Raw genomic sequence first — 21778 nt, forward strand, 5'->3', positions numbered from 1 at the left:
GGGACAGAGAGACTACCTGCAGTGCGGGGCTGAGCATGCCCACCGAGGCATGGGAAGGGACTGGCACTGCAGCCTCCCGCCCAGTGCTCTATTCCTGCACCTATTTGTCAATAAAAACGCTCCAGCCTTTCTTAAATGCTCTGCGTTTAGCTCTTGGCTGGCAGTCCAGGAGGCTATATATTGCCCCAGGGAAGCTGGTGGGTTATTGAGGGGTCAGGAGCCCCTGTTCCCCCCCAGTGTTGCAGGGACAGACAGGTGACATTGCTTTGTGGCTGCAGTATTTGCACCTGAGCACAGCTGTCCCTTGCTCAGGTAGGTGTGAGCTGTGTTTTGATGAAGAAGCTCCTCAGACACAGCTACAGCCCAAGGCCATGGCTGCTGCTCTCTGCTCTGGGCCTGACGGTGGAGCTCTTGCTCCGTAAGTCAGTTCCTGCGGCTCAGCAATGTGGTGTTTGAGCTCAGTTACAAAAGAAACAGGAAAACTAACTGTTGAGATTCGTTGCAGGGCTTCAGAAGCTGCACAGATTTCCTAGAGACTTCTGCTCATGAAAAAAAGAAGTCGGAGCTGGTAACCAGCCATTGAATTCAAGAGAAAAAATGTTTGTGTTGAACAGGAGATGAAAACCTCAGTTTCTGCCTGCGTTAACAGTAACCTAGCATTTGATGGGAATAGTTCCACACTTTATCCAGCAGTTTGAGGTCAGATACTGGAAATTATCTGAGACTTCTGCTTGTTTGAACTCTCTGGTGCCTTCTGTACATTTGCAATAAAAAAATACAGTGTGCTGTCCCCAGTTGTGGCTTGGTTTCAGGAAGGATGCTGTTCCCTGGGGCAATTCCTTTTTTTTTTTTCTGATGGGTAGGAAAACAGCTTCCACTAGTGTCAAGACAATTAAATTGTCCAGTGTTCAAAAAAAATAAAAGGGAAAGAGGGGAGACTCTTTATCCACAACTCCCTGAAAGGAGGTTGGAGCCAAGTGGGGATTGGTCTCTTCTCCCAAGAAATAAGTGACAGGACAGGAGGAAACAGCCTCAAGTTGCACCAGGGGAGGCTTAAGTTAGACATGAGGAACAATTTCTTCCCCAAAAAGGTTGTCAAAGCCCTGGAACAGGGCAGTGGTGGAATCCCTGTGCCTGGAGGGGTTTCAAAGCCCCGGAGATGTCGTGCTGAGGGACATGGTCTGGTGGTGCCCTGGCAGTGCTGGGTTAAGGGTTGGACTCGATGAGCTCAAAGTTCTCTTCCAACCAAACCGATTCCGTGATTCCGAAGGTCGCGGGCATGGCGGCCGGACGGGAGCGAGCGGCTCGCCTGCTGCGGCAGCTGCAGCTGGCATCGTGAGTGTCACGGGACAGGAGCGACCCAGGGTGGGGGCAGCAGTGCTAGGGTCCGGGCTCCCCGCCTGCAGGAGCCCCGGGGCCGGTGGGGCCACCCAAATCGGGGGTCATGGGGGTTCTTGATGTCCCCCCCAGTCGCGCTGAGCCACTGTCACCGGCACCCCGCGGACCGGGCACCGGGACCCCTTTGCCGTCCTGGTCCCCACGACTGGACTGCTCGCCCACCGCTGCCCCGGGTGGGCCAGGCCACTGGGGGCCACGAATGGAACTTAGGGGAGGCGCCAGGGCGAGGACATTTCGGTCTCCTGCCTTCGTTTTTCCTTTTAACCCCTTTTCTGCCTTTCAACCATTCCTTTGCTTTTTTCCCCCTTCCTTTTAGCTATTACTTTTTTTTTTTTTTCTTTCAACCATTCCTTTCCTTTTGCCCCTTCTTTTTTACTATTCTTTTTTTCCCCCTTTCCTTTTAACCATGCTTTTTTTTTTTTTCCATCTCTCCCTTTTAACTAGATGTCGGTGCCCAAGCCATTCCCACACTTATTCCCAAGGTAAGACTCAATTTGTGTCTCCAAATTGACTCTGTAAGAGACCACAGAGAGCCATGTTTTGGCATCTCCTGGGCAGAAGGTACAGGTAACAGGAAGGGGAACCATTCAAAAGGACAAGGTAAGCAGAGAGGTGATTTGCAGCTGTGCAGTGATAACGGTTGTTGAAAAGATTCTGAGTTTCCACACAAATCACAACTAATGCATCCTCTCCCTCCCTCCCCTTGCTGTGAGGCAAGATAATCCCACATCTGCTATGGCTGCTACTACTGCTGCCATCACCTGAGCCATCTCAATGGCTTTCCAAGGGGAAAAAAATGCATCTGTTACATGAGAAGAGAAAACCAAGAGAGAAATAATATGGATAAAAAGCAGCTGTGTGCTGCTGGGCAGTCTGCAGGTGTACATCCTCTAATACATCCCACATGGTCCATGGTTAAACTTTAAAGGCACCTAGAAGATCATAGACAGAGCTGTCAAGGTTGGAAGAGACCTCTGGGATCACCAAGTCAAACCACTCGCCCAGAGCTCAGAATCCCATCACTGCTGCTGAGCCACTGCCACCATACCATATCCCTCAGCACCACATCCATGGGTCCCTTAAACACCCATAGGGATGGGGACTCCACCACCTCCCTGGGCAGCCTGTGCCAGTGCCTGACCACTCTTACAGCAAAGAATTTTTTCCTAATGTCCAACCTGACCCTCCTCTGGTGCAGCTTGAGGGCATTTCTTCTTGTCCTGTCATTTGGGAGAAAAGGGCAACAATGGCCTCACTCCAGCCTCCTTTCAGGTAGCTGTAGAGGACAGTAAGTTCTCTCAGCCTTCTCTCCTTAAGGCTAAGCATTCCCAGCTCCCTCAGCCTCTCCTCATAAGATCTGCTCTCCAAATCCCTCACCAGCTTTGTTGCCCTTCTCTGCATGCACTCCAGAACTTCTTTGTCTTTGTTATGACTGCAGTGTCCAAAGGTGGACACAGAAATAGTGGGAATTGATTTAACAGTGACTAGCAGGGGGAACAAAAAAAATGTTGGTGGTGTTTCCTGGCAGTGTTTGAGGAAACAGCAATTTCTGAACTCAAAATTCTTCCTGAAAGTGAAGTTTGGCTGAAGAATATGACAGCAGGGTACATCTTATACCATCAGGAAGCAAGAGGGTAAGTGGCTTGGACATAGCCTGTCAAATTAATGACTGAGAGTACAGCAGCCTCAGGCTCCAGGGGAGGTCAAACACATCCAGCCTGGCAAGAGGTGGTGATGAAAGAACTGATAACAGCTGGCCCGGGGTTGAATAGAGAGAGCACAAAGGATTTAATACCTCTCTCTGTTGCTGTTGTGGGTCACTGCTTCACTGCACCCCAGAGTGTCTGCAGGTCTCATTATCATTGCTTCCCTCATTGGGTCTGAATCCAAACTGCATCTTTTCAATTAATAGAGCAGACAGAAGGCACAAGTCCAGCAGGAGGAGCAGAATGCCTCATCTGAGCTTTTGCTTGGAGAGGAATGGGCTGCTTCACTTGGTGGAGCTGGCTTCACTTTGTGACAAAGTCAGGATATGCAGGAAGTGGAGAGTTTGGTGGCAATTCATGCCCAGATGACATGGCAGAGAGAGGATGTGACTGGACTACTGTCCTTGTAGGTATATTCTCTCTTCTACTAAATAAAACTGCCGGTGACACAGCCAGCTGTTGTTAGAGAAGAGTTGCAGTTGCTCCACATTGAAGCAAGCAAGTCAGTTTCACCTGCAAGGTCAGCGCTAGGCAGAGTGAAAGAACCACTGGTCAGAATCACTCCCACACACAAAAGATGTTCCTTTTCCTGCTCTGCTGTGTCCAGGGGCCCTCAACACAAGAAGGTCATGAACCTGATGGAGAGGATCCAGAGGAGAGCCACAAAAATTATCAGGGGACTGGGGATCTGTGCAGACAGGCTGAGAGCTGGGGCTGCTCAGCCTGGAGAAGAGAAGGCTCCAGGGAGACCTTAAAGCAGTCTTCCAGTGCCTGAAGGGGGTTACAGGAGAGCTGTGGAGGGACAGGACAAGGGCCAGTGGTTTGAAACTGGAGCAGGGTAGACTTAGAAGGGACATTAAGAGGAAGTTCTTCACAATGAGGGTGGTGGAACACTGAAATAGATTCCCCAAGGAGATGGTGGAGGTCCCATGCACAGAGACATTCAAGGTCAGGCTTGACAAGGCTCTGAGCAACCTGCTCTAGTTGGGAATGCCCCTGTTGACTGCAGGGGTTTGGCCAAGATGACTTCTGGAGGTCCCTTCCAAGGCAGTGTGTTCTATGAAACGCCAAGGAATGCAGTGGATAAGTGTTACCCAGAGGAGCCCAGGTGGCCTCTGCAGATGTATGGCTGATTTTCAAAGCACAGGAACCTGCCAGCTCTAGCAATGAGACACAGACTGAAGTCACTTTCTGCTTCCTGATTTTGCTCTTTCATCTCCATTGCAGTCCCTGAGCAGCCTACCCCGGGCAGTACAGACTATGCATTTGAGGTAGGTTTAATAACAAACTGTATTTGTTTTAAAGTACTATCCTGAGTATTTCCAAATGTGACATTTAACAGATACTTAGTTTAGTAAATATTTCACTTGCACTTTGCCTGCTTGGGTCTAGATGCCTTTGCTCCATTTTTCCAGGAAAAGTACATTCTTTTTTTCAGCTTTTCTTTGATTTTCTTGCAGATGGCCATCTCAAACATCCGCTATGGAGAAGGAGTTACTAAAGAGATTGGCATGGTAAGCTCCTCTAGCGTGAGCCCATCCTGGGTGAAAAGGTATCTTCTAAAGCCTGCTTGGTTGATAAAGAACAGATTGCTTCTTGCAGCCCAGAAGGCCAAGGGCAGCCTGGGCTGCATCCAAAGCAGTGTGGCCAGAGATGGAGAGAGCTAATTCTGCTTCTCTGCTCTGCTCTGGGGAGACCTCATCTGCAGTGCTGTGCCCAGCTCTGAGGCCCCTAACACAAGAAGGTCATGGACCGGATGGAGAGGGTCCAGAGGAGGTAGCAAAGATCATCAGAGGGCTGGAGAACCTCTGCTATAGGGACAGGCTGAGAGAGTTTGGGCTGTTCAGCCTGGAGAAGAGAAGGCTCCAAGGGGACCCTAGAGCTGCATTTCAAGATCTGAAGGGGACCTGCAGAAAGGCTGGGGAGGGACTGTTCAGAAGGGCCTGTGGGGATAGGATGAGGGGAAATGGTTTGAAACTGGTGCAGGGCAGATTCAGGTTGGACATCAGAAGGAAGTTCTGCACAATGAAATACTGGAAGAGGTTTGCCAGGGATGTGGTTGAGGCCCTGGAGACATTCAAGATCAGACTGGATGTGGCCCTGGGCAGGCCACTGAGATGCTGTGCAAACGAGTGGCACCATCTTCCTTTGGCCTTTTCATGGGCTTTAATTCCATTGCTATTGTAGGACCTGCAGAATCTCGGTGCTAGAAGAGTTTGCCTGATGACAGATAAAAACCTCTGCCAGCTCCCTCCTGTAAAAGCAGTGTTGGATTCCCTGGCAAAGCATGGCATAAACTTTCAGATGTATGACAACGTCCGGGTGGAACCGACGGACCAAAGGTACTGCTTCAGCAGGGGGCTTCTCCAAGAGGTGCCTGGCAGCATGGCACAAAGCTGCTTAAACACCTCTACACTCGTCTCAAGAGTTAGTTTCTCTGGGTGTGCTGCTTTCCTCCTAACTGGAAAGCTTTTCTGGTTCTCCAAGTTTCCTGGACGCCATTGAATTTGCTAAAAAGGGAGAGTTCGATGCCTACGTCGCCGTTGGAGGTGGCTCTGTGATGGACACCTGCAAAGCTGCCAACCTGTATGCAGCCAGCCCTGCATCAGACTTCCTGGATTATGTCAATGCTCCCATTGGGAAGGGGAAGCCTGTCACTGTGCCCCTCAAGCCTCTCATTGCAGGTAAAGCAGGATGCAGTGTGTGAGGGGCAGACCTTCACCAAATCTGGGTGATGTTTCTGCTGCAGTCACCTTCCCGTGGGGCTTCTCCTCCAGTTGTGTTCAGCAGCAACTTGCTGTTCACCTCTGCAGAGTTAAAATCCCAGGGTTTGGGATTAGCTTGTCTTGTTGAGCTGAGCTTTAACTCCTTTTACTGACAAGAGAGATCAAAGTAGCATAGCAACTCCTTTGTGAGCTGTTGGCTTCACATCAGGGATCCCTCTGCCATCTCACGTAATTTTGGTGGCATCACCATTCTGGTTTTATTTTGCAGTGATCCCTATTAATTATCATTTATTTCACCCTCATTCTTTCCTTTCAAGTTCCTACCACAGCTGGAACTGGAAGTGAAACCACTGGTGTAGCCATTTTTGACTTCAAACAACTCAAAGTGAAAACTGGTGAGTTATTTTTGTGGCTCTGCTATTCTAGACAAAGGCTTTTCTAAGGTCTTCATTAGTTCCCTCCCTGCCTCCAGAGGAAGGGATGCTGCTTGTCATTCCAGGTGTCACTTTGCTTCAGCTGCCACAGGCAAGTTGGAAGAGCTTCAAGGTTTCCTCCTTGAATTAAATGTGTAGCATCTTAACATCATGAAATACCTCTGTGATGCAGTGGATTAGAGTTTGAAGGCAAAGCAGGAAGCTAAAAATCTTTCAAGTTCTTAAATGGCAGAAAATGTTAATTTGCAGAGGAAATTTCTACTTACAGTCAGGGTCAACCAACTGTTCCTTATTTCCTCTGTATTTTGCTTTCTGCTTTTAAGACTCTGCTTCTTTGTTGTATAATTGCAACCAAATGTTGCCTTTCCTGACTTTGGAAACCTCAGGCCTGAGATGCTGTGCAAATGGGGGGCACTGTCTTCCTTTGGCCTTTTCATCCCTGGCAAATGAAGATTAGGGCTAAAATGTCATCTTAAGCTTCATTGCTGTTTTGAGGGTTTAGTCCTAAACATATGGATTTTATATGCTGCAGAGTCTTGGGACCCAAATGGGTGAGCTGAGGAGCCCTGATAAGAGTTTTCTTGTCCATATGTCTGTCTGTCCATCTGTATGTCTTTCTCACAGCTACAGCTGTGCCCCCTTAACCAAAGTGTGAAGGCAGGAAGGTTCTTACAGATGAGGAAAGCAATTAGCAACAGAATCATTGATTCATAGAATGGATTGGGTTGGAAGAGACCTCTCGTCTCTTGCCCTGCTGGCCACACTCCTCTGGCTGCAGCCCAGGATAGGTTTGCCTTAGCAATTGGCTGCAGACACAAAGCAGAGAGGGTTGCACATGGAGGGAGAACCTTGGCTGATGAACTTCATTTAGGCAAGCCTCAAATCATGCAGCTCTCTTCAAGGACTTCACCATCAGTAGGACTTGCATTCAGAGAGACTTCTTACTCTCCCTTCACTTTTATCTCCACAGTTCCAGATCATTTCTCCTTTTTATGCTTTGACCACTCAGCTTGTCTCACCCCATTTTGTTACAAATAAATAGACAGCAAAAAAATTTAACCCTTCAACTCATTTTCTCTCTTGCCCATTGCAGGAATTGCTTCAAAAGCCATTAAGCCAACATTAGGCATCGTGGATCCTTTGCACACTCTGTCCATGCCTGAGAGGGTGGTGGCCAACAGTGGCTTTGATGTGCTTTGGTGAGTTGGCTGCAACTTGAATTTGTCACTATTTTGTGGTTTTTATTACGAAGACTGTAGGAAAAAATTCTACAGATTTCAGGAGCAGAAAAGGGGAATCTTTTTTCTCCCTTTCCTGTTGTGGTTAAGGTGGCCCTGTCATACTTTCCTCTTGATTTCACAGCCTCCCTCAGAATGTGTGGAGACCTCATTGCTCTCTACACCTCCCTGAAAGGAGGCTGCAGTGAGGTAGGGTTGGTCTCTTCTCCCTAGTCTCAGGTGATAGAAGAGGAAATGGCCTGGAATTATGCCAGGGGAGGGTTAGGTTGGAGATGAGGAAAAATTTCTTTGCTGCAAGAGTGGTCAGGGATTGGAACAGGCTGCCCAGGGAGGTGGTGGAGTCCCCATCCCTGGAGGGGTTCCAGAAACCTGTGGCCATGGCACTTGGGGCCATGGTGGGGTTGGGTTGCTGGTTGGACTTGCCCAGTTGCAACCACCTTTAGAACCTCTTATGATTTGCTCAGCACTTGGCACATTTTTCTGCCACTTAAAGCAGCTTTTAACTGTGCAGAACTCGAGTTTCTTTGGGGAGGGCCAGAGCTTTGCTGCTGGGTGCTGTGTGTAGCCAAGCCATCGATGTGTCATGACTCCAAGTTCTCAAGCCTGAGCTGCACCACCTGCGGTGGAACTGAGGCATTTGTTCACAGCTGGAAGTGGTTTGTCTGTAAACTGCAGCCCTCTTCCCACTTCAGTAATTCATTCCCCATCTTCCCTTCAGCCATGCTCTGGAGTCCTACACTGCCCTGCCCTACAACCAGCGCAGCCCCTGCCCTCCAAACCCCCTCAGCCGACCAACTTACCAGGGCAGCAACCCCATCAGCGACGTCTGGGCTCTGCATGCTCTGCACATTGTGGCCAAATACTTGAAAAGGTAGCCCCTTTCTAACAGCCACCCCCTCCCAGGGACTCTTGGGGCTCCAGTCCCCAAAGCCAGATGCTTACAGCAACCTGAATTCTAACCTAAAGCACTCACCCTTCGTTTCTGCCCTGGATTCCTCTTGAAGCAGAGAGGTTTTTCAAATACAATTGAAAGTAAAATTAGGGCAGTCTTAGAATAGAATAGAATCAAGAAGGTTGGAAGAGACCTCAAGGATCATCGAGTCCAACCTGGACTTCTTGAGGAAGTAGCTTTCTTAATGCCTCCATGAGTCTGTTGTATAAGTCCTCAGCTATTCCAAGCTGATGTTGGAGCAACATCTACACATCTTCCCAAGAATCTTCTTTCTGTGGCAGTATAAATGTAAGACCCTGAAGGAAATGCTGCTGGTGTCATTTCTGTGACCCTCAGCATAGATTAAGGCACTTCTAGATCCACCAAGGTGACCTCAATGTGCAAAAGGATGAATTTACTGACAGTCAGTTCATGCTTAGAACACCTTCCACTCAGCAGAGTTAAGCCACCAGTGAGGAGAATTTGGATAAATTCACTCAGGCTTTGGAAAAGTGAAAGGAACCTTTCACTGAAGCAGTCTGATCTAGATCCAGAGCAGGGCTGTTCTCTGCCTGAACTGTGACCTGATCCTATTTCCAGTATTTTTACCTCAGCTTATCTTAGAAGGTTTTGCATATCTGCCCTAAAGAAGCCCTCTCTGCCTTTGCCTGAGTCACCACCCTGCTGGAACTCACTGCTGCTGTTGTCTCTGTGCTGCACAGAGCCATCAAAGACCCTGAAGACCGTGAAGCAAGAGCCAGGATGCACCTAGCAAGTGCCTTTGCTGGCATTGGCTTTGGCAATGCTGGTGTTCACCTCTGGTGAGTACAGACAAACAGCAACCCCAGCCAAGGGCAGCTCCTAGCTGGGGTCTGTGTCAGGCTGTCACAGATCTCACTGCCTTTGTTGAGAAGATTCATAGAATGGTTTGGGTTGGAAGGGACCTTAAAGATTCCATCCCCCTGCCATGGGCAGGGACACCTCCCACTAGGCCAGGTTGCTCCAGGCCAGGGTGTGTGGGGTTTGGTTTTTCACAGCCAAGTCCCTGAGGTGCAGAGTGGGTGAGAGTTTTTCTGAACCTAACATCCATCCACCCAAATACCTTTGAACCATCTCTGCCTCAGCTTTCCCTGCAGAAGCCTGACCACACATTTTCCAAATACCAGGAGGGCTGCCCTGACCACTTCTGTCTCCTCTCTTCCAGCCATGGAATGTCCTACCCAATTTCTGGTTTGGTGAAAACCTACAAGGCAAAGGATTACAATGTGGATCACTCTCTAGTGGTAAAGCTTGGGCTCTCTTTGGTTTTGTATCACACACTTCAACTCTCTGTTATCATAGAACCATAGAATTGTCAGGGTTGGAAGGGACCTCAAGGATCATCCAGTTCCAAGCCCCCTGCCATGGGCAGGGACACTCACACTAGATCAGGTTGCTCAGAGAGCCACATCCATCCTGGCCTTAAAAACCTCCAGGGATGAGGCTTCCACCACCTCCCTGGGCAACCTGTGCCAGTGTCTCACCACCCTCATAGGGAAGGACTTCTTCCTAATGTCTAGTCTAAATTTACTCTGCTCTAGCTTGGATTCCTTCCCTCTAGTCCCACCACCACCTGACACCCTAAAAAGTCCCTCCCCAGCTTTCTTGTAGCCATTTTCAGATACTGGAAAGCCACAAGATCTCCTCGTAGCCCTTTCCACTCCAGCCTGCACAACCCCAACTCTCTCAGGCTGTCTCCAGAGCAGAGCAGCTCCAGCTCATCCTTGTGGCCCTTCTCTGGGCTCCTTCCACCACCTCCAGATCTTTCCTGTACTAGAGGCTCCAGAACTGGACACAGTGCTCCAGGTGGGGTCTCAGCAGAGTGGAGCAGAGGAGGAGGATCACCTCCCTGGCCCTGCTGGCCACACTTCTCTTGATGCCACCCAGGATCTGGTTGGTTCTCTGGGCTGCAAGTGCTCACTGACAGCTCACATTGAGCTTATCTCACATTCATGAGCACCAGAGCACACTGAAGTGGAAAGTGCATGTCCTGTTGATGTGGACTTACTCTTTTTTCCTTTCTTTTTTTCCCCCCCAGCCACATGGCCTCTCAGTGGTGCTGACCTCCCCAGCAGTGTTTGCTTTCACAGCACAGGTCCATCCTGAACGACACTTGGAGGCTGCTGAGATACTGGGTAGGGATCTCTATGGATACAACTTACTCATGCAAGTGGAATTCTTTCCAAACTGGCTTTTGGGGCAGGGAAAAAAAATAATGATGTGTTCAAGCATTCCTAGCTGGTTGTTATTTATATCTTAGGTCAGTTGTTTTTTTCTGCACTAGGCTGTTGTAGCCAAACTGCTGCTGGTGCCCATGCTGAGTGATCACAGTCACTCTTGCAGCAGTGAACAGAGCAGGGAGAAAGTGGTCAGGGCAACTCTGCTGGCATTTGGGAAATGTGTGTTCAGCCCCTTGTATGGTCAGGCTTCTGCAGGCCAGTCACAGTGATCCAGTCACACTTAGGAGTGTCTACACTGCTGTCTGCTAGCAGCTGCTCCACCACCCCATGACCCAACCCCAGCTGAGAAAGAGAGCAGGAAAAGGAGACCCACAGCTTGAAATAAAAATGGATTTGATGGAACAGCCAAACTAATGCCAATGCCAACATAGAGAATGGAAAGTTAAACTCACCCAGCAACAGAACAGGAAGGCAACCCTGGGGAGCAGGAGAACAAAGAAGAGCAGAGTCCAGAGAAGCCTCAGCAAGAGCAGGAAGCCAGGCAGTAGGACCCACACCTTCCCCAAACTCCCTCCTTTATACTGAGGGGGATGTTTTGGGGATGAGATTCACCTGAAGCCAGCTGAGCTCAGCTGCCCTGGCTGACTCCAGCTGAATGGCTGACCCAGGACTTTGTCCCACCAGCACCTTATGTAAGCCATGGAAAAGCAGTGTGGGTTTCAAGAGAGAGTGAGCCCTTGCAAGCAGTCCCACTCCAGCCTTCTTGTAAGTCCCCTTCGGATACTGGAAAGCTGCTCTAAGGTCTCCCTGGAGCCTTCTCCTCTCCAGGCTGAACAGCCCCAACTCTCCCAGCCTGCCCCCATAGGGGAGGGTCTCCAGCCTCTGATCATCTTCATGGCCTCCTCTGGACCTGCTCCAGCAGCTCCATGTCCCTCTTAAGCTGGGGGCACCAGAGCTGGAGGCAGTGCTGCAGGTGGGATCTCAGCAGAGCAGAGGGGCAGAATCTCCTCCCTGTCCTGCTGCTCTCCCTGCTTTGGATGCAGCCCAGGACAAAGCAAAATGCAGAATGTCTGTGTTCCTACAGCAGTAACACACAGCTCAAGCAGACTAAGAAACACGAAGCAGCAGAGTAAGAAAATGTGTCTGGCTAACTGGCCAGCAGAGCATAGCAGAGAATCTGAACTCTGGCTCCTTGAGTTTGGACCAAGTGATTGAAAAGCAGTTCCTTTAGGATTTTGTGGTATGAACTGCTGCCAAAAATTCTGTCTCTGAAAGCTCTGATCATTTCCTTTATATAAATTTAAGCTACATTGTTGTCTGCCTTGCTGTAAAGGGACTCTGCTGCAAACATGTCCCAGGGACTGAATTTGTTCATTCCCACCTGGGGTGCTTGCTTCTGCTTCCAGTCCAGAGTCCAAGTGACTGCAGGAGCTGGTTCAGGTCTGTGCTGTTGCCAAGTGCAGTGACTAAGAAGGTATTTTATGACATGAAGCAGATTACTAAATAGTTATGTTGTGTGTGTGTACAGCTGTGACTTTGGGTACAGCCACAGACAGCTCAGTAGCTCCCTGGGTGGATTCTCCAGCAGCTGAAATAGGTGTGCCTGCAGCCAAACATTTTCCTTCAGAGCCTGATGAATCCTTTAGGTTGAGCAAAAAGAAACAGTTTAAAACTGCCCTTCATATTTACTGCCCTTATTTTTTCCCCTCCTCCCTTCCCCCTTGTACTTTATATTGGATATAAATTCCAGTTACTCCTCCCCAGCCAAGCCCAGGCTAAACTCAGACTGCCTGACATAATCCCCACAGCACAAGACTTCACACAAGACTCTGTCACACCTTATTTATCCATTTCTTCCAGATATCAGCTCCTGTAGCACTGCCAATCTTACTGCCTGAACATCTCAGCTCCTCAAATGAGCTTTGTTGGTCTTCCATTCACTCTAAGCCTCTTTCAACGTTGCACTGAACTGTATGAGGATCACAGAAAATGTTTTGTGGTTTTTTTCCCCTGTAGCTATGTTGTGCTGTTAGTCATCATCTCACTATGGACCTACCATAGTTCTGGTGTGACATCACTGAGGTTATGCAGAGAACAAATTTAGCTCAGCTTCCTTGGAGAAGGAGTCCTGGGCAGGAACCTGTGTCTTCTGCCTGGGCATGGGGTTATTATTGCTTGTAAATAAGTTCTGACTATTCCTTGAGGAAGGGGAAGGAAGCTATTCTGTGAGAAATCTTGGTCAGCTCTCAGGTCATATTGATGCTTTCAGCACTGTTTAGTAGGTGCTTCAGACACCAGCTCCTGCTCTGCAGCTCTGCACTCTGCAGCACATCTCCAAACACTGCAGCAGGCTGCCCAGAGAGGTGCTGGAGGCTCCATCCCTGGAGACATTCAAGGTCAAACTTGATGTGGCCCTGAGCAACCTGCTCTAGTTGGAGATGTCCCTGCTGACTGGCAGGGGAGTTGGACAAGATGCCCTTGGAGGGTCCCTTACAACCAGGTGTGTTCTGTGGCACCAAGTTTAGGCTTTACTTAACCTCCTGTCTCTCTCAGCTGCTACATTCCACTTCTCCCTTGGAAGGTGTAACTGAACAGAACAGTCTCACGTTTCCATGTCCTCTAGATGTCAGCAAACTCAAAGCCTTCCAATAAAGTTTGCATTTGGCACAGTGTCCATAAAAATAAACACCTCTGAGGCTGGTGCCTTAGCTGCCTTGCTCCCAGCAGTTAGTCAGCCTGGGAAGAGCTGCTCCTTGTGGGCACAGAAGGAGAGAAAGACAACCTCATGGGGCAGTTAGTCCTGGCAGCAGTTCCCTGCTTCTCCTGGGCTTGTCTGAGCTCACCTCTCACACAGCAGCAGTTCCCTGCTTCTCTTGGGCTTGTCTGAGCTCACCTCTCCCAGACCATGCCAGCTGTGAAACGAAGCCTGACCCCTGGATTTTCACTTGGCGTTGCTGCTGGGGCTGTGCCTGTCAGGTGTGGGTTTGCATTCAGCTGATGCTATGATTAAATGCAGTGCAGAACAGGCTCCCCCTGCTCTCTGCAGCCCACAGTCGAGGCCTTGTGTCTTATTTCAGGAGCTGACATCCGCACTGCCAGAGTCAAAGAGGCAGGGCTGATTTTGGCAGACACGCTGCGGAAATTCCTGTTTGATCTGAATGTTGATGATGGCTTAGCTGCACTCGGCTACTCCACAGCAGACATCCCTGCCTTGGTCCAAGGCACACTGCCCCAGGTAAGGCAGCAGGCAGGCCAGCTTTTCTTGTCCAATAAAACAGAGCAGAATCATCAGAGGTGGTTCTTTCCAAGCAAATGCTGTTTCTAGTCTTACATGAAAAGAATGAGGATGGAGGAAATGCAGGCTGGCCAAGTGTGGGCTGTGTCTCTGCACAGGTTAGGGTTTGCTTCTCAGGGAGAGTCCTGCAGGCTGCTCTTCACATTGCTGCAGCAGGAGTGGCTGGGGGTTGGCTGGGGTCTCTGAACACCACAGCTTTCCAAAGGAGGATGTTTTTCACAGATCTGCTTTTCACAGCTCCCTCTCTTGATGTGTGCAGGCTGGGCTGTAGGTGCAGCCTGACTGCCCAGCTCACTTTGCGTCCCACTTTGCCATGTTGAGAAGTTGCACTTTTCTTCCCAGATGGCTTTTTTGCTCCCCTGACCCCCATCAGAATTTGAATCAAGGTCCCCTGGGATGATATAGATTAAACTGGTAATACCCTTTATCATTTCAGTGCTCACAGAGACACTGAAAAAAGCAGCACAAAAGCACAATCCAGAGTCTTCCTTGTCTGATTCATCTGCTGGGGCTGCTCTGGCTACCTAGGATTGATTTTCACCAAGCAGCACTGCAGAGAAAAGGAACAATTTGCAGGCTGAAAGTTTCACCACTGCCCCTTGCTGTGTCCCTTGCTTGGAGCCTGAGTTCCAAGCAGTTTTCACTCCCCCCATCTACAGCAGTTCCTGGGCTTCAAGAGATGTTGTGGTTTGAACATGTTGGTCCCTAGAAGCTGAACTCCTGGTTTCAGTGCTAGCAACTGAAATCTGCCATGGGCTGTGCTCCCAGGGTAACAGCCAGCACACTGCCAGCTGGGACTTGTGCTTGAAGGCTTTGCAGCTGGACTGGATTCTGCTCTTGCTCCTCTGTACTCAACTGCAGGCAATTGTAGCTGATACATTCTGGAAAGCTGTGTGCAGCTGATGATGCCTCAGCCTTAATTACTTGATTAATTGCTGGCAAAACCTTGTTGCTCTCTCCGAAGGACCTTAGTATAGAGGCTCACAGTTCAGCTGCTCTTGGATTAATTTTGTTTGCAGCCTTCTGTAATCAATCCACTTTTTCTTTATTCTTGCAGGAGAGAGTGACTAAGCTATCCCCACGTCCCCAAACAGAAGAAGACTTAGCTGCCCTCTTCGAGGCTTCCATGAAGCTTTATTAGCTTCACTATTCTGATCTGAAAAGCATTCTCTGTTCTGCACCAAGGTGATGTTGTAGAGCTATGGGGCTGAGCTTGTTTGGAGGATGGAAGCACTTGGGTGCCTTTGACTCATGTCCATTGCACGCTGCTGAAAGGTTAAGCAACTCATCTTTAACTAAATAATGCTTTGCAGTGAAGGCCTGACTGGGGGTTTCTTCTTGCTCACTAGTCAGTGGTATTAAATTCCAGAAAAAATGGAGCAGATTCCTCACTTTGCTGAAGGCTTTTGTGTGCTTTAGTGGTGGTCCAAGGTGGGAAGATGTTGTAAGGGCTGTTCTGCAAATGCTGGGGTTTCTTTACACTGTCTGTGATTTCAGAAGAAGAAATAATCACAGAATCCTAGAATGGTTTGGGTTGGAAGGGACCTTGAAGATCATCCAGTTCCAACCCTCTGCCATGGGCAGGGACACCTCCCACCAGCCCAGGTTCTGAAGGCCTCATCCAGCCTGGCCTTGAACACCTCCAGGGAGGGGACATCCACAGTCTCCCTGGGCAACCTGTTCCAGTGTCCCACCACCCTCACCCTAAAGAATTTCTTCCTAATCTCCAGTCTCAATCTGCCCTCTTCCATCAACTGAGGTAATTTTTAATCAGGGAGGGTGAAGTTCCCCTGCAGAAACTGACATCTTGCTCTGTTCTGTCCCATTCAGCATCATCCTTCGTGGTCATTTCACCCCTGGGGAGGCCACAGCTCCCTTCTCCTGCTGGGTTCTGTGGAAGGAAGCTATGGTCGGCATTGTGCTGCTTTGTGGGGTGATTGCTTCTGCTGAGCTCCCACAGGTGCTGCCACTCAGGGCAGGCACCAGCTCGGGGAAGTGGTGATGTGCTGTGGTTGCTATTAAAATGTGGTGGTGTCACATATGGCTGCACTGTGCCCCACTGGGAGCACTGTGTGCAGGAGGGAATGAATGAGTGTGCAGCTTCAGAGCACCTCAGCAGATGGCTGATCAGCAACTGAGAGAGGGAAGTGGGACAGGGAGAAATGAAACCAACATTTTAATACTCATTTTCCTTTTTAAAACAGTGTTGTGCATGCAGCTCATTTAAATCAGATTCTGCAGCATGACAGTCCCAGCAAGGTGGGGGTGGGAAGGGACCTCTGGGGATCATCCAGTCCAACCCCTTGCTAAAGCAGGGCACCCACAGCAGCTTGCCCAGGAGCACAATGGCCGGGGTGGGTCGGAAGCTCTCCACAGAAGGAGACTCCACAACCTCTCTGGGCAGCCTGCTCCAGGCCTCCAGCACCCTCACACCAAAGAGGTTTCTCCTCCTGTTCAGATGTTGGACCCTTTCAACATCTGATTCATGGAGCTACCACAGCATGAGACAAAGACGACCTCCATAGCCTCTTTCAGCTTGAAAAATGGAAGAGGAGTGATGATGGTCCAGCGACACAGCCCCCAAAGCCTCCAAAAGCTCTTTCCTGTTCCCCTCAGGCTTCTCCCAGGCTTACCTCTGTACAAGACTTTCCTGTAGTGGACACAGAACTGAGCAGATCCCAACCAGAACTGAACTGATCAAGGTGTTTGGGCGGAGGCTACCAGGGTGGCGGGAAAGGAGAAGGAAAGATCATCAATACTGTGAAAACCAAAGATCTCAGAGGCTGCCTGTCTCAGAAGGGACTGACCTCTGTGTAGCTTATGAGCCTGCAAATCCTTCCCTATGTATTTGCAGCATTAATTCCTCTTGTTATCTGAGGTGATCTGCTTTAATCAGATTCCTAGAAACAAGTCAGGTACTTAAAGCAGAAGATCTTTGACACTCCCAAAGACCAAACGAGAAGGGAGAGCAGATTCACACTCACAGACTGCATCAGGTGGGAAGGGACCCTCAGAGGTCATCCTGTTCAACCCCCCTGCAGGCAGCAGGGACATCTCCAACTAGAGCAGGCTGCCCAGGGCCACAGCAAGTCTGAACTTGAATGTCTCCAGATAACCTCTTCTATCTCCCCAAAATCCCTTTTAGGATGATTGGCATCAGAGGGAGCCCCCCAGTTTGCCCCTCCAGACTTAGCTGTATGGTTTATGGGCATTTAACACACCCTTGGCACAAAAGCTGCCTCCAAAGCCTCACATGTCTGAGCCCCACCAATTCCTATGGCTCCTGCTCTGTTCCAAACCCTCCCCTGTCCCCATGCCATCTCCTGTGCTGCCTCACAGGCACCATAACTCAAATCTGGATAAAGAGAGGACTCAAAAATTTGATCCTTTGGATCAAGCTTCTCCTGCTTCCTGTGTGTCCAGCTGTGGGGTCTCTGAGTGCCACTGAGGATGGTCCTTGAGTTTAATCTCATTTTCACACAGGACTTAAGCCAGAGCAGGCAGTGCCATCTGATACCCTCCAAAGACTTTGATCCTGCAGAGCACGTGTGCTCCATGCAGCAAAAGCAGCTTGATGGCTGTGTGGGGACACACCAGAGACAAACAAGGTGACAGTTCAGCTTGCCTCAGCCCTTAGACTTATCCATGGGGAGAAATCCTAAGCAGTATGTGCCTGGTTACCTGAGCAGTGGATTTTCCTCTGTGTGGAGGAGGACACAGAGTGCACCTGCAGCAGGAGAGCCACCCCTGCACCAGCCCAGGAGCCACAGGGTGAGGGTTCCCTCATGAAATTGTCCAGAAATGGTTATGTTCAGATCAGGAGTCAACAGGCAAAATAAATTGATGTAAAGGAAGACATTCAGAATGAAAAAGCTCCACTTCTTCATGAACAGCCAGGAAATTATTGTGCTTCAAGACATTGAGGGCTGGAGCAGGTCTAGAGAAAGGCAACAAAGCTGGGGAAGGGTCTGGAGAACAGGGCTGGGGAGGAGCAGCTGAGGGAGCTGGGGGTGTTCAGGCTGGAGAAGAGGAGGCTGAGGAGAGACCTCATTGCTCTCTACAGCTCCCTGAGAGGAGGCTGGAGTGAGGTAGGAGTTGGAGGAGAGGAAGGAGGAGAGGAAATGACCTGAAATTGTGCCAGGGGAGGGTTAGGTTGGAGGAACAATTTCTTCACTGCAAGAGTGGTCAGGGATCGGAACAGGCTGCCCAGGGAGGTGGTGGAGTCCCCATCCCTGGAAGTGTTCCATAAGCATGTGGCCATGGTGCTCTGGGACATGGTTTGATGGTGCTGGGTTGCTGGTTGGGCTGGGTGATCTGGGAAGGCTTTTGCAGCCCAAACAATTCTGTGATTCACCAGGGGCACAAAGACCTCACTGGTCACTTAGCTTCAAAATGTAATAAATCAACAGCAAATGCAATGGAAGCTCAGCCTCCTGGGCAGCCCCTGCTGCCACAGCCCAATTTGGAGCTGTGGCTCTTGTGTGGGCATCTGGAGTGCTCTCTGTGGATTACCACTCCATGAGCAGTGCATGAGAGCTTGTTAAGCCTCCATGTGCTCAGCCTGGCCCTGGCTCCAGAGCTGGCTCTGTGCAATCCCTGCTCTGCAGGACCTGAGCCTGGTGGTGCTGGGCTTTGTTCTTCTCACTGAGCATTCTGTGGAGTCTGACCAGCTTAGGGTACATTTGTGGCTGTCCAACTACCTATGTGTAGCCTTTTGAGAGGACCCAACCAGGCTTGTGGGTTTGCTCCTCAGGATCCTGCAGCATCTTCTGTCCCTGCTGGGAGATGCTTTCAGCCTGGCTTGCAGCTCCAGCCAGAATTTCCCTTCCTGGTTAGCAGAGAAGTCTGTGGACTGGCCCTTCCCACCTTGCTTCCCTTTCTGCTGGTCCTCTATAAGGGGTTTAATGTTTAGAATGGGTTTTAAATGCCTCAATCTTGTTCCCATTTGGGTAAAATCCATTACAGCAGCTTCCAGCCAGATGCAGATTCAAGAATCTTTACTCACCCCCATGTGCTCCAGCTCCTTTCATTTGGAACTGACTTTGCAGACTGCTCCAAGTACCAGGTGAAGTTGTTGACAGCAGCAGCTCTCTTCTTTTCCTTTAGAGAAGGTAGCAGGGTGGGTATGAGAAGCTCACTTTGTATTTGGGGGCTTTTGTTAGTTTTCTAGGGGTTGGATGATCTCTAAGGTCCCTTCCAACCCAGTCTGTCACTCTCTGATGGTTCTGCGATTTCTCTTCCATGAGGAATTCCTCTTGCGTTGCACCAGGCAGGAGTGGTTCAGAGCCCCTGTCCACAGCCTGTCTGTGCAGCTGTATCCCACCTCATGCTGAAATGGTTAACTGTGCACACCTCTGGGTCCCAATCCCACTCCAAAAATACCCAGGGTTTATCCTTATCATGTTGCCCAGCTCATGGTAAGAAACAGGCTCAAGTGGCTCAGTGGGGATTAGATTCGGCTCTTACGCAAGAGGGGTCGAGAGCCAGGGACCTGCCTGGGGAGCAGCTCAGTGCCCTGTGGGCCAGGGAATCCCTTGGCAACACCCCTGGCACATGCTGGGAGCACTGGGATGCTTCCCAGAGCCTACACTGGGAGGATGCAGTGCTGGAAAGGCAGTCACTTGTTTACAAAGGCCAGGATACAGTCTGGGGTTTCTGATACTCCAAGTTTTAATTACAGGCTTTGTAAGAGTAGTTAATTGTATTTTAATTTGACTCATCTTGTCAGCTCTGCACAGTGGCTCATGCCCAGAGCATCACAGCCCTAGTAAAGGTAGGTGCTCAAAGCCTGCCTGCTCAAACCCTCACCACTACCACCCTGGACACAGCTGGTATGCAGCTCTTGAGTCTCACTGCAGTTTCCACCTCCCTCACAGTGAGGGAACACCAAACACTGGAGCTGAATGTTAAACCTCAGCTCAGATTTCTTACCAGGAGGGTGCTGGAGCCCTGGGGCAGGCTGCCCTGAGAGGTTGTGGAGTCTTCACCTCTGCAGAGATTCCAAACCCACCTGTCCATTGTGACCCCGGGCAAGCTCCTGTGGGTGCCCTGCCTTAGACTGGGTAATCTCCAGAGGTCCCTTCCAACCCCACCCTGCTGGGATTCAAGGATTAAAAAAACATCTTTAGGTCATAGCTAGGAAAGCAACAACTCAGATCCAGAAGTGCCTCTTCTCACAGGACTCTGACTGTCCGAAGGTGAAATAATTAAACTGGTTATAGCTTTTTTTCTTTTCCTTACTTTTTTTTTGGCCAACTCCTCAGTGTTGCTCTTCATTATTTTTGTCCTACCCTTTTGAGAGCCTCCCAGGCTTCCCTCACAGCCTCCTGGCTCCATTCAGCCAGGGGAGGCTGCGCTGATCTTTTTCTCGGCTAATGGATTTGGGTTGATTGCTTGACACGGGAACAATGAGGGGACCAACAATGGCCCTCGTGCCCGCGCAGCTCCCCATCTGTTGGGTGCCTGCTCCTTCAGAGGGAGCTGTGCAGGGACAGCTGAGCAGGCCAGCCCAGCCTGATGTTAATGACCTCAGTCGTAGGAGCAGAACATGTGGTGCAATAAATCAAAACCTAATTGAAGGCTTGTTGGTTTTGGGGTTTTTTCTTTTGCTTTAATTCTGTGCTGTCCCCACCTCCCATTTCAAACTGGGACAATGCCCCCAGCCCCTGGACAGCAGGAGGCTGCCCTGGGAGGTGACAAGTGACACCAGCTTCTGTCTTCACTCTTGAAACAGTTACACCTTCCACACCACCAAAAGGCTTCCAGGCCGGGGATGTGTGGTGGACCAATGCTTAATGTCCCAAGCAGTGAGGGTGAGGGTGCCCAGGTCTGCTGGCACTTTCCATCTGGGACTATAGGAGAAGACAGGGCCAGGCTTTGTGTTACTTGCATACACGTGTCAGCAATGGAGGCTGCTCAGGAGCCTGATGTAATTTCGTATCATTAGCCACACTTCAAAATGACTCTGCTGCTGCAGTTGCTGGAGCCTGCAAGGGAAAGTTTCCCATCTTGGGTGCCCACAGCAGCAGTAAGTCACCAGAAGTTGAGGGGGAGCTGCTTTTTGAACATGTGAAAATTTCTGTTGGGAGCATTAAGGAATGAAAAACTTTGGGAAGAAGAGAATTTATTGAAGTGCATAAATATGGAATTAGGCACCAGGACCATCCAGTTATGTAGGAACCCAGCTATGGCTGAGCCACCTCCCCTCTCCCTGCAAGTACTGAAGTGTAGGGGACACAAACCTATGCCTGCATCCACCCAAAGTGCCCCTCTTCAATCATCTGTGTTTCAAATGCCACGCTGAAGTGCCCAAAGCTCTCATTTCTGCACTGAAAGAGTAAAGCACAAAATGTTTCTCTTAATTCACATGGAAGCAGCTCCTCGTTGGATGGGAGGAGCAAATTTTTATGGCAAATGTGTGAAAGTGCACAAAGTGAGCCCAGCTCAAGTTAAAAATCCCTGCAGCACTTCTGTAGCCCTTTATTTGCCTCTGCACTGCCTGCACGGAGCAGGCTGCAATTATTGGCCACTTAACTGCGGAGGATTCTCCAAAGTGGCGAAAGGAGACCTGGCAGAAAAATGCTGCTCCCTGAGCAGAGGCTGGAGGGGCAGCTCAAGGAAGCCTTTGCGTTAGCAGCATTCACAGAAAGGCAGATGGGAGCAGAAAATGTTGCGATGAAGAATATGGAATGAGATGAGATCACAGCATCAGTCTGTCCTTTGTAGATCTGGACAATGATCAGGGAGCCAGATTGGATTAGTGAAACCTATTTACCGCAAGTTCAGAGCGGTCGCGTGAAGCTGGAAGGCAGTCGGGAGGGAGAGGCGGAAA

The 21778-nt window shown here is 49.8% G+C and overlaps 1 protein-coding gene across 1 annotated transcript; it reads left to right on the plus strand.

Annotated features, from left to right (window-relative positions):
* The first annotated feature begins 1279 nt into the window (after positions 1 to 1279).
* On the plus strand, positions 1280 to 15227 carry ADHFE1 (alcohol dehydrogenase iron containing 1). Its single transcript, XM_054394722.1, has 14 exons — positions 1280 to 1335; positions 1843 to 1880; positions 4332 to 4375; positions 4565 to 4618; positions 5292 to 5446; positions 5592 to 5788; positions 6148 to 6225; positions 7358 to 7463; positions 8221 to 8373; positions 9156 to 9254; positions 9638 to 9716; positions 10511 to 10607; positions 13730 to 13887; positions 15005 to 15227. Exons 1-14 carry the CDS (start codon positions 1280 to 1282, stop codon positions 15086 to 15088), a joined length of 1398 nt encoding a protein of 465 aa, XP_054250697.1. The 3' UTR covers positions 15089 to 15227.
* Positions 15228 to 21778: the final 6551 nt, after the last annotated feature.

The sequence above is a fragment of the Indicator indicator genome, chromosome 31, assembly GCF_027791375.1.
Source record: "Indicator indicator isolate 239-I01 chromosome 31, UM_Iind_1.1, whole genome shotgun sequence".
NCBI classification, from domain to species: domain Eukaryota; kingdom Metazoa; phylum Chordata; class Aves; order Piciformes; family Indicatoridae; genus Indicator; species Indicator indicator.

Excerpts from the sequence above, each read along its gene's own strand:
- ADHFE1 (XM_054394722.1), top strand. The coding sequence starts at position 1,280 with ATGGCGGCCGGACGGGAGCGAGCGGCTCGCCTGCTGCGGCAGCTGCAG. Across the intron at positions 1,336-1,842 it reads CGGCAGCTGCAGCTGGCATC|ATGTCGGTGCCCAAGCCATT; the intron begins GTGAGTGTCACG and ends CCTTTTAACTAG. Across the intron at positions 1,881-4,331 it reads TTCCCACACTTATTCCCAAG|TCCCTGAGCAGCCTACCCCG; the intron begins GTAAGACTCAAT and ends TCTCCATTGCAG.